Raw genomic sequence first — 11841 nt, 5'->3', positions numbered from 1 at the left:
TTCCTTTCCCTACCTCCACCGCCCCATATACAATATCTACAAATTTTGGTTAAATCACTGTCCAGCACTTGTCTTATTGTGGGGCTATGCAAGTCAAGAAATATACTATAGTCACATTTGCTTTATTGTAAAACTGTTTTGAACGTCCTATAATTAAAAGCTGCCTCATTTAAAAAATATGCTAAGCTATTTTTTAAAATCACTTTTTCTTCCCAAATCTACAATACAACTGTAAAATTCCTCTGAATAGTGTTTTTCAGAAAGTCACATCAGGTATCCCTCCAGTCCCAATTTTAACTAGAGACACCCCTACTGGAGGCCTCCATCTTCTTCTAGGGATGCTGCATAACTCCCTTCTAGAACTTTCCTAGCTCCTCTCTTGTGTACTATCTTCTCTTTCCTGATACCCAGGTCTCCTCTTTTTTGTTTTACTCCTTTGTTTGGTTGGATCATATCCTTTCAGTGACTTTTCCTAGAAAGGATTTAAAGATGTACATTATTCTTTGTATCTAACAATATCTTAATTATACTCTCATACTTGATTAATAGTTTGGCCAGCTAAAGAATTGTCAGAATTTTGGAGGCCTCGCTCCATTGTCCTGTGGCTTCCAGTGCTTCTGTAGTGCCCTTCTGATTCCCAATTCTTTGTCAGGAACCAAGATTTCTTTCTTCTTTTTGAAATTTTTATCTCTGTTAGGGGCATTTTCTATCCACTGACTGGGCATTTAGTATGCCCAGTGAATCTAGATAGCCACCCCTCCATTTTGGCTATTTTCTTGAATTACTTCTAAGATTATTTCCTATGTTTGCATGTTCTCTCTAAGTGGTACTCTTATTAGTCAGACTGTTCTCCTTGAATTAATCCCCCCTTTTTTTTCTATCTCTTCTCATCTATTTCTGCCTTTTTGTCTTTTTCTTTCACTATCTAGAAGATTTCATCAGTACTTCTAACGGTTGCAGCTGGAAACAAGGTCTCTGGAGGAATCGTTAGCAGTTCACTATAAGGCAGAGAGGTGTTGGAAGTGAAGTTGGAGAAATAGATAAGGACCTTGAATGTCGTGCTGAGAATCTTGAATTTAATTGTTCAGAAACATCAGATCAGGAGCATCACAGATTTTAGACAGAAGTGTGATTTACATTTTTGAGAAACCAGGCTAGCAGGGAAGACTATCTTTTGAGGGGTACAAGCCTAGAAGTTGGGTAATCAGTTAAGGAAATATGGTAATAAATCAGGTGAGCAACAATCAGGGCTGAAACTAGTCCTTGGTCATAAAGATGGAGAGGAGGAAATAAATTGATGACAGAACTGGCAGGACAGAATATGTTATGGAAGGTGAAAGAAAGGGGGAAACTGAGCATGGTTTCCTGATTTCTAGCTGTCTAGATACGTATGGCAATGTGATCAAACATTTCTGAGAAAACCAGATGGCTGTGTTCAATAGGCAGTTGGATTTTGAAGCTCAAGGGAGAGATGTGAACTGAAAAAATAGATTTGGGAGTCATTAGCATAAAGGAAATATTTAAAATCATGAGATTGGGCAAGTTTCTCCAGGGGAGAGTATAGATGAGGAAAAGCACTGAAGAAAGGATAGAATACTGGGGAACACTCACATCTTAGAGGAAGGCTCAGGGAAAGCCTATGAAGGAGACAGTTAAATAATATCAGAGAACTATAAGGAGGATCTGGAATGTTCAGTGCACAGGAAATTGAATCAAAGAAAGAAGGAATCTGCTTTGTCAAAATGCAGCAGAGATGTTATGATTTCACTGAAAAATGGCAATTAGATTTGCCAATAAGAAGGTCGGGTAAAGAAGAGTAAGAGAGTGGAGTTGGCAACCAGACTGCACATTGGGCTAAGGTATGAACCCGAAGTTAGGAAGTGAAGTCAATTACTATTTATAGTTCATTCTTTCAGGAACCTGAGGTAAAGAAGGTGATGACAGAGCTTAGGTGGCAGGTCTCCCCAACTCAGATGATCTCAAGCAGCTCAATAGAAAAGTCTAGCAATACAACATGTGCACACTTACATTCAGTAGATATTACATAGATCTAATCAAATATCAGAACCAGACCTTTATGTTTTTACTTAGCCTTTCTTCCTCTTGTGTGTCATAATAATCCTTTACCTTGATCACATTTTTTTCCTTAATAATTTCCTTCTAGTCAATTCAGCGTCAGAAAGTGTTCATGTACTGAGAAGTTTCCCACAGAAATTCCATTCTGAGAAATTGGACTCAAGCCATTTCCTGCTTTGGTCATTAAAATAATAATAATAGCTGTTATTTGCAGAGTAAACAGAATTCCATCAAGAAATGCTGTGTACCTTAAATCTAAGTCATGTTATTGTTATGATCACTAGTATTAGAATAACAAGACAGTGGCCTTGTTCATCTCTAAAAAATTTACTGTTGTTTAGCAAAGTTATATGGGAGGCTGTAGTTTCAGAAATCCAAGGTTGAACTATGTACCCTGTGGATGCTCCTTAGTTATTTGATAACTAATCGGTTATTTCATGGCCTTAACATAGGCAAGATGGTGTGAGAGGAGGCAGAGTTGAAGAAGTGAACTCACACAAAGGACCAACTCAAAAGGGTTCTCAGGGAAATGTCAGTAATATTTATACAATATGTATAAAACTGTATTTTACACATTCTAAAATCACTTACAAATCTGATAGGAAAAAATATAATTTTCAAGACAATAAAGTAAGATCCAGCAATCTCACTTCTGGGTATATACCCAGATATCTGTACTTCCACATCCATCCAGCATTATTCGCAATTGCCAAAGCATGGAAACAACCTAAGTGTCTGTCAGCAGATAAATGGATAATAAAGATGTCATATACATATACAATAGACTATTATTCAGCATGAGAAATTTGCTACAACATAGATGGGGCTTGAGGGCACCATGCTAAGTGAAATAAGTCAGACAAGACAAATACTGCATGGTATCACTTATATGTGGAATAATAATAATAATAAAGCAAACTCATAGAAACAGAGAGTAGACAACTGGTTGCCAGGGGCAAGGGGGTTGGGAAAGCAGGGAGAGGTTGATAAAGGGGTACAGACTTTCAGCTATAAGATGAGTAAGTTCTGAGAATCTAGTGTGTAATATGGTGACCATAGTTGATAACACTGTATTGTATCATTGATATTTTCTGAGAGAGTTGGACTTAAATGTTCTCACCAAGGGAGGGGAAAAGGGTAGATATGTAAGATGATAGATGGGTTAACTTGATGGGGAGAATCCTTTCACAATGTATATGTATGTCAAACCAGTTAGATATACACTTTAAATATCTGACAATTTTATTTGTCAGTTATACTTCAATAAGGCTGGGGAAAAAAGACAATAAATTTAAAAAATTGTCTTATATGGTGATTGTTTCTGATTTTAAGTTTGCTAGAAATTTGTTCCGGGCAAGAATTTGAATCTTATGGACTAGAGCCTTCATCCTGGGAATATTGATGTTTTTAAATTCTCCCTAATTACGGGCTATTGCATCAGAGTGAAATCCAGAGCTGATGATGTTCAGATTGCTTCTTTCTGCAATTTTAGGCTTTATTCATTTAGTTTCCCCCTTTTCATACCGTGTCTCTCATTTTTGATAGCTTAATCTTCAGATATTAATACTGTGGCCATATGAAATATATTCATTCATTTTACAAACGTGTGCAAAGATTTCTGGGAGTCACAGGCATGTTTGAGACATAATCCCTGCTTAAGGAGTTAAAAGAGATTACAGTTCAGTGGTAGAAACATAAAGTAGAACTGTCATAAAAGATTACATACTAAATTCCATGGGGTGTCCATCCGTGTGCAGGGACTGGGTTTTATACATCTTTATATCTCTAATGTCAAGCTCAGTCTGGCAGAGTGTAAGTTCCATCCAGTGGAACTGGGTGAAGAGGAAACCAGGAAGACTCATGATAAGGGATTGAGTGAGCTGGGTGTGGCCCTAGAAGGATAAGTAGAACCCGTACACAGTATAGTGAAAAAGTAACTTTCGGGGTAAAGCGAGAGATTGTATTAATATGCACACATTGCATTTTGTAGATACTAAGATCAGAGCTTCCCCGGCCCAGCAGGATGTCAGATGATTGGTGACTTTTTAATTACATGTCAATTCACTTGGCAGTGATGGACAGAGCATAGGGTTTGAGTCTCACCCCTACCATACCAAGTGATTTTTAATAACGTATATAAATTCTATGCCTATTCTTCTCAGCTAGAAAATAGGAGTATAATATCTATTTGAGGCCTACCATATCCTAGAGTTATGTCAATAAGTGATGGCTTTTTAAGAAAAAACAAAAGCAGAAACAAACAGGAAAAGATTTACCAAAAAACTAAATAGAAATATTTTAACTTTTAATGTAATGTGTAAAATGTTGGAACGTTTTCCAGTTTCACCTTGAAAATTTATCCTTAAAAAAAAAAAAAAAAAAGCTGATGGACCCGTCGCACAGCTGGGATCAGAGGACCTGGCTCTCTCACTGCCCAGCTCCCATTCCTAGAGCTCACATTGCCTCACCTCTCTGGGCCTGTTTCCTCCTATAAAATAAACAGTAATCTCCCCCTCTGTCCACACAGTAGCCACTGGCCACATCTGACTATGAAATGTGGCTAGTTCGTAAAAAATACACATCAGATTTCAAAGCTAAAAATAAAAAATGTAAAATATTTTAAGAATCATCTACTATTGAGTATATTTTGAAATATTTTGCACATAATGGTTTCAATAAAATCTATTATTAAAATTAACTTCACCTGGTTTTTTTTGCTCTTTTGATGTGACTACCAGAAAATCTAGATTAGATATGCAGCCCTGACCTAGATGATCACGAATATCCTTTTCAGCCTTAGGACTCAGCCAGGGCCGCTGTGGACACGTAATTTCACAGTTTGATTTCCTCGCACTGAGATACGGAAGGATTGGCTGGGAGTGAGCAGGCTGGGGCGGGGCCCTGCCGGAAGACACAGACCCCTCCAGCTTTCGCTCCGGCTCGGCTCTTGGAGCGGGAAGGACCCCGACTCCCACGCGGAGGTGGGGGTAGACAGCCCACTCCAGTCTCCGGGCCCCGGGCGTTAAAGGGGCCGGGGCGGGCGCGGCGCGCCGGGAGGGGCCGAGCCGGGAAGCGGGTTGGTGCGTCAGCCTCACGCGTGGGGAAGGAAGCGGGCCTCAGGCCCCGGACTGCCACCGCTGGGTCCCCGGCACGTCCGCAGGCTGCACCGGAAGGTGGCGGCTTCTGAGAGGCTGGAGAGCCGAGGGCGGGCCTGGGAGGCGGCCGGGAGGTGGGGCGCGGCCGGGGGCAGGCCCGCGCGGGCTTCATCTGCGGACTCACGGCCTGCTCCCGATCGCTGGGGATTCCGAGGCGCGGCGCGAAGACTGGCCGGAGCGGCTATGGACTACCGCTGGGGCTTCCTGATCGGCTTCCTGGGCGCCGTGGGGCTGCTGGGCTCGGGCCACGGCGGGCAGCAGTCCCCGGAGACGGCGGCGCAGAGGTGCTTCTGCCAGGTGAGGGTTGTGCGTGGGGGCGCTGCGGGTCCCGGGACCCCTGCCTCCGCCGTGCGCTCTGTCCTGCGCGCCCGGGCAGGTGGGGCGCTGGGGGTGCGTCTCTGCATCTCCACCTTTCCGGAAGGAACCCCCTGTGCTTCTGCTCCCTGGCAGGGGCTGAATCCTCTGCAGCTCGCCTGGGTTGGTGTGGACCGGTTTCCCCACCCCCACCCCAAACAGCCTGAACGGACGTCGGATTGCCCTCCCGCGCTTCCGATCAGGCGTGGGACGAGAGGTGTGGGTGCACCGCTGTTTCTAGTTGGTTTGTACATCTTTTTTAGTCTTTCCTGCCTGGGGAAGGTGCGCGCGCGGGCGCGCATACACACACACACAGTCACACTTAGGATTTTTATTTTCGCAGAACCTGGGTCTTCCTGACTTCTAATTTGACTTGGAACAGTGTGGGCTGTGCCTGTGCTGGATGTCTTCTCCAGCCTTTCTGGCCAGGACAGGCTTTTGCAGGGGGGCTGCCCTCAGATCTCACTGTTAGGCAGGAGAATGCCTTCATGTGGCTTTTCTGTGTCTAAGCCTAACTGCCTGGTGTCTTGGGGGCCGCGGTTGCCCTGTGACTACTCGCCCTATGTGTCCTTTGTTTTTCCTGAAGGTAGTGAGACTCTTTTACCGTGACATCCATATTGTTGGTCTGAACTGGGAGAACGGTCCTCAGTGCACAAGTTTAATTACAAGCTAATTATGGTTATTTCCTTTTGTTAGTAAGAGATGTGGGTTCCTTGAGAAAAAAATTCAAAGAAAGTTACAGGTTTTTGGTGCCCACAATATCTGATATTTTAATATCATTATTCTTAAAGTCACCTTTTGGTTGGCTTCTGTTGATAAATACATTTTATACAAAATTGAGATATATGGGTATCCAAATTGTTCCTTTTAAGTAGATGTTACTATTAACTTATCAGAAATAACTTTTTATGTGTGGGGGGGGTAATACTATTTCACAGAGGAAAGAAGAATTAAAATTTTATGAGAAGAGGTGTCATCTCTTTCACTGCTTTAAATTCTTGGATTTTATTTTTTGCTGAGTGATTTGGAAGTTGGGGTGAGTGATAGCTGGGAAGGTGTAAGAGAAGTTGAAAGAAAATTGCTGCTTTATAACTAAGAGATTGAAAAACTCCTTTACCTTCAGTGATTATAAACAGTACACAATCAAGTACTTAAAAGGAAAAAGGGTAATTTTTCTTCTGCTTACAAATATAACATATCACAAAGTTTAAATATTTAAAAATAAGTAAATTAGAAATAAGTAGACTTAAAAATAAGGTATTCAGGACTTCCCTGGTGGTGCAGTGGTTGAGAGTCCGCCTGCCTATGCAGGGGACACGGGTTCGTTTCCCGGTCCGGGAGGATCCCACGTGCTGCGGAGGGGTTAGGCCCGTGAGCCGTGGCCGCTGAGCCTGCGCGTCCGGAGCCTGTGCTTTGCGACGGGAGAGGCCACAACAGTGAGAGACCCGCGTACCGCAAAAAAAAATAAATAAATAAAATAAATAAATAAATAAAAATAAGGTGTTCAGTGCAGAAAGATTCCATTGTAACGTTTTCAACTACATTCTAGAGATTTGGATAATGGAATAAAAGTACATGTTGAACTTTTAAACGTTCACTCCCCTCCCCCATAACCATTTTAGATATTTGATTAAAATTGGGAAGCTTTTAATATTCATTTACTTTTTCTTCTGATTAGTGTTAGGCTTTTTTACTTTTTCACAATATTTTCAAGATTAAAATACATAAAAATCTGTTAGACCTCTTTGTTTTTCTTTTAGAACAAGAGTGACTGTTTTTCTTTCCAGAGCCAAATTAAAAAGTAATAAAATGAGTAAAAAATAAATTTAAGGGAAATTTAAAATGGTTTAGTTAAATAAACTTAAAAACAGAGACCATCAATTCCAATTCAATAAATGAAACAAGTGTACCTTAGTTCTATTATGTTCAGTAATGGAAGGGTTGGGGGAAAGGGGAGGAAAGGAGGGAGGGGACTGTGACGAATAGATATGTAGAGAAAGATGGAGACAAACATATTGACATGCATACCGAAACAGAGGGAGAGACAGATAAAAGAAAAAAATGGAGAAAGAAAAGATAAGGGGAGGAGCAAATTATTCATTCAAAAAACATTTATAAACACTATGTACATTGATCTGAGAGTTTGGAATACAGAAATAACTATGGCATAATCCCTGCTCTGAAGAGCTTACAGTTCAGCACATCATGTTCTTTGGGGCTTGGGAAGAGGTAGGGATCCTAGGTATTTTAAAAAATTTTTTAAAGTTAGTAAATATTGCTAGAAACTAAATTTAAAACTAAATTTTCACCTGAGATTTGGAAATACAAGTTCAAATCTTGTCTGGTTCTATTTGCAGTTTCCAACTGGCCACACAGTCCTGTTGACTCTTTTTTTGTTTATAGTCATATCCCTTTCTTCCTTCCTGTTGCCTGTGCCTCTTACCACTTCTGCCTTGAGTTACCACACCATCACCCCTCACCACACTGTTGCATGGGTGCCTGACTTGTTTGTAGGGGTTCTGATTTGAGCCAGAGCAGCATGTAGTTAGTTATTCAACCTTAGAAAGTCATTGAAGTAAAATGTACAAAGCTCTACAAATAATCAGACTAAATTCAATACGCATTTATTGAGGCCTACTATGAACAAGTGTTGAGAGATCAAAAAATAAAAAGTTACAATTTAATCCCAATTCCTGACACTCCAGAGTACGGAGACTGGTAAATAATTGGTGCTCAGCAAGTGTTAGGGAAATTATAATACAAGATGTGAACACTACAGGAGCTGAAGTATATTCTTAATTGAAGATGGGTTGACAGCTTCCAATGAATATTTAAACTTAGTCAGTTACTGCAGCGGTCCCCAACCTTTTTGGACCCAGTGACTGGTTTCGTGGAAGACAGTTTTTCCACGGACCGGGGCCGGGGTTGTGGGGTGGGAGGATGGTCAGGCAGTAATGCGAGCGATGGAGGGCAGCAGATGAAGCTTCGCTGGCTCGCCCTCCTCTCACCTCCTGCTGTGTGGCCCGGTTCCTAACAGGCAACGGACCGGTAGAGGTCCTCGGACCCAGGGGTTGGGGACCCCTGAGTTATTGCGTATGCCTGTTAGTTGACATCACATCCTGTTAAAAGCATTTTCACTGTATGTTGTAAGTTCTTTTGAGAACAGTGCTTCAGCTTAGTTGCTCAAAATAAGTGATCAATTGTCTGGAACTTATAAATCTTCCTTAAATACATTCTCTTTCCCCCAATCCCTGTATCATTCTGTTAAAAAATGTTAAAAAAAATTTTTTTTACACAGAAAATTGGCTATTTTCCCCCTGTTGGTATACAAGTTTGTGAAATCTAACACATGTACAGTTTTGTGTAAAAACCCCATAAATCAGGACTCACCCTTTCTTTAAATCAAAATAGTATTGTAGTAGGTATGGGCTTGAAGTAAATGAATATTTTTCAGAGTTTATTCCTTTGTGACAATTATTTCCTCGTTATGCACCATTAGATAGAACGAATGTAACAGAACTTTAGTCCCAATTCATGGACTCCCAGGATGCATTTTAAAGAAATCACCTCAGAAGAGATATTGAAGCCCAGATACGGAGGCAGTATGGATATCTTTTTCATCTTTTTAAAATTAATTAGAGATGAGTTTGTAAACTTCTATACTCAGAATGTTTTATCTCTCTTAATATAGCTAATGCTGGTAACCCTCAGATCCACTGGCTTGAATGCAGTAAATCTCCATCAGGTTAATGAAAGGGGAGTAGTTCAGATAATCCATAATAGCTCCTTCAAAGGTGGATTATTTTTCCTTTGGAGTACATTGTAGATACACTCTGTATTCATGTATTTTAGCAGACTTACTTGTCTGGGTGTCTTGTTTAGGTCAATTTAAAAAAAAGAGTTTTTGTTAGTCAGAGTGGCTGGGCCATGGAAGAGACACTTGAGAATATGCTAAGTGGTGGGTGGAAATAAATCCAGGATTAATACTTAGTCAGAGGGATTTTGAAACAGGTTATACTGGAGAGGTGTCCATTGACTGTGAATGCTTCCAACATTCCAGGCTTTTCTGAACAAAGCAAGTGGACCAACGTGTATTTAACGTTGGTTGCCATACTTTGGGTCATTTAGCAACAATTTAAAGTTCTAGCAAGACCAAGACTTTAAAGAAGAAATAGCTCATAGCATTCCATGTTCTTAGAATGGTGCCTACTAGCCAGGATAGAATCTATTGGTGTTTCTGTTCTTTCTTTTAACAGTTGTCCCAGTCTGCTCTGTCAGTGAATGAATGTTTTTCATGTTCTTTTTTTTTTTTCTAATGGTCATAAAACTCAATAAAATTTAGCACAACTGCAGTTCTTTGCCAAATAAAGCGCATTTTGAGCACTTTTGAAAGGTATTTCATACAAATATGAGGAATATATTCTTACAGTGCTTTGGAAAAAAAATCTGTGGTAGGACTGGAAGTTGTTGGGACACAGGAAGACTAGAAAGTGTTTTTTGTTTTGTCTTTCATTGCAAAGTAAAGGATACCTCTATCCAAAAACTAGAGAACAAGCAGGCCAGTGTATTTTCTTTTCCCTTGCCTTTTGTATTTTGGTATTTGGTCCAAACCAATCAGAGTCAATGGAGAAATAATGGAGCTAACATTTGGTTTTCTAGTTGTGTGTTGCACTGGAGCTTCAGATGTAAAGTTTTTGGAGAATTTTAACTGCAAACCTGGCCTTTTGCTTTGGGGAATAGCAAGATCCCTGTCACTGGAAGCATTTAAGCAGTGGTAGGGTAATAGTAATGATCAACATTTACTGGGCATTTACTGTGGGTCATTTTATCTTGATATCAACTCTTTGAGATGGGAACTACTGTTACTTCTATTTTTGTACTCAGATAGGAAATTGAGGCCTAGAGAAGTTAAAAAGCGGGGGCAATGTCAACAGCTAATAAGTAGCAGAGATGGGATGCAACCCTAGAAGGCCTGACTCCAGAGCCTGCCTGCTATCCACTGTTATACACTACCTCCCCTTGAGGGTGTGTGAGGGAGGGGATTGCTGGGTTGCTCTGAAGATAGCAAGAGAAGGCCTTCAAAGGCTTTCCAGCTCTTAAGAGACCAGGACTTTAAACTGGGTGATATTGTGTGTCAGGCCTACCTTGGTCCTTATATCTACCACCCTCAACAAGGGCCTATCCATTGCTTCCTATTAGCCTGGCCCTCCACAAAACCAAAGCTGATTATCACCTGAAGCCTAGAGCAGCAAGCTTCAAATTTTAGCATTCATCAAGCACTTTGTGTGTATGTTGCAGAGGCGGGGAGGGGGGTGCATTTTTAAAAGACTTGGATTCCTATGGTAGGGCCAGAGTTCTATTTCACTTTGGGAGATAGTGTAGTGGTTACTTATGCAGCCATAGCACATTTTGAAGTACAGCATCAAGCCATTCTTCTTATAAATCAGCACCTGTCTTTTGGTCTTAGTTTAGGTAATAGGACTTTGCTTTGTTTCCAGGGTTCTGCCCTGGGTCCATCAACTGGAGTTCTGCCTTAGACTTTTCCTGAGACTCTATTCTGGTAACATGCCTGGTTCTCTACTTTCTAGAACTGGGCCTGGTATCATACCTGCCAGCCTTCCTTCCAGGGATCAGGTTCTGCTGCCTTTTGGCAAGCTTATCTGAACAGTCAGATGGCTTGGATTTCCAAGTATCCTCCTGCCTCTCCTTTGCTGGACTCTTTCCATCCAGTGAAACTCCTTTCACCCTGTGCTGTACCTCCTTAGCTGCCCTGTGACCTCTCATTGAGGTTGGTAATACCTCCTACTCAATTTCTAAGGTAAGGGGCAGAAGATTTTTTTTTTTTTTTTTTGCTGTACACGGGCCTCTCAGTGTTGTGGCCTCTCCCGTTGCGGAGCACAGGCTCCGGATGCGCAGGCTCAACGGCCATGGCTCACGGGCCCAGCCGCTCCGTGGCATGTGGGATCTTCCCAGACCGGGGCACGAACCCGTGTCCCCTGCATCGGCAGGCGGACTCTCAACCACTGCGCCACCAGGGAAGCCCGGGGCAGATGATTTTTAAATCTACCATTGTCCTGCCTTCTCTTCCTCTGTGGCCTCTAGGTTATAAGCCACCTCTGCTCTGGAGGCATCTTGCGTTTCTTTCTGATGTGGGGCTTCTTATCATTCCCTTTGTAATTAGGATATAGATCAGTAGAATATTGGACACAAAGGGTTGTTTGCCTTTGCTGCTTGCTTTCCTTGCTCTGTGAGTGCA

The 11841-nt window shown here is 41.6% G+C and overlaps 1 protein-coding gene across 1 annotated transcript in view; it reads left to right on the top strand.

Annotated features, from left to right (window-relative positions):
• Window positions 1–5188: 5188 nt before the first annotated feature.
• The window catches only part of ERO1A (endoplasmic reticulum oxidoreductase 1 alpha), a 42424-nt gene continuing 35771 nt past the window's right edge, over window positions 5189–11841 (top strand). The window contains exon 1 of the mRNA XM_007445957.1: window positions 5189–5528. Within this exon, the coding sequence (XP_007446019.1) occupies window positions 5415–5528 (114 nt within the window). The 5' untranslated portion in view covers window positions 5189–5414. The remainder of the gene's footprint in view (window positions 5529–11841) is intronic.

The sequence above is a fragment of the Lipotes vexillifer genome, unplaced genomic scaffold (genome assembly GCF_000442215.2).
Source record: "Lipotes vexillifer unplaced genomic scaffold, Lipotes_vexillifer_v1.1 scaffold43, whole genome shotgun sequence".
In the NCBI taxonomy this organism is placed as follows: Eukaryota; Metazoa; Chordata; class Mammalia; order Artiodactyla; family Lipotidae; genus Lipotes; species Lipotes vexillifer.
Note: the sequence above shows the minus strand (reverse complement) of the source record. Positions and strands in the feature narration are given on the sequence as shown.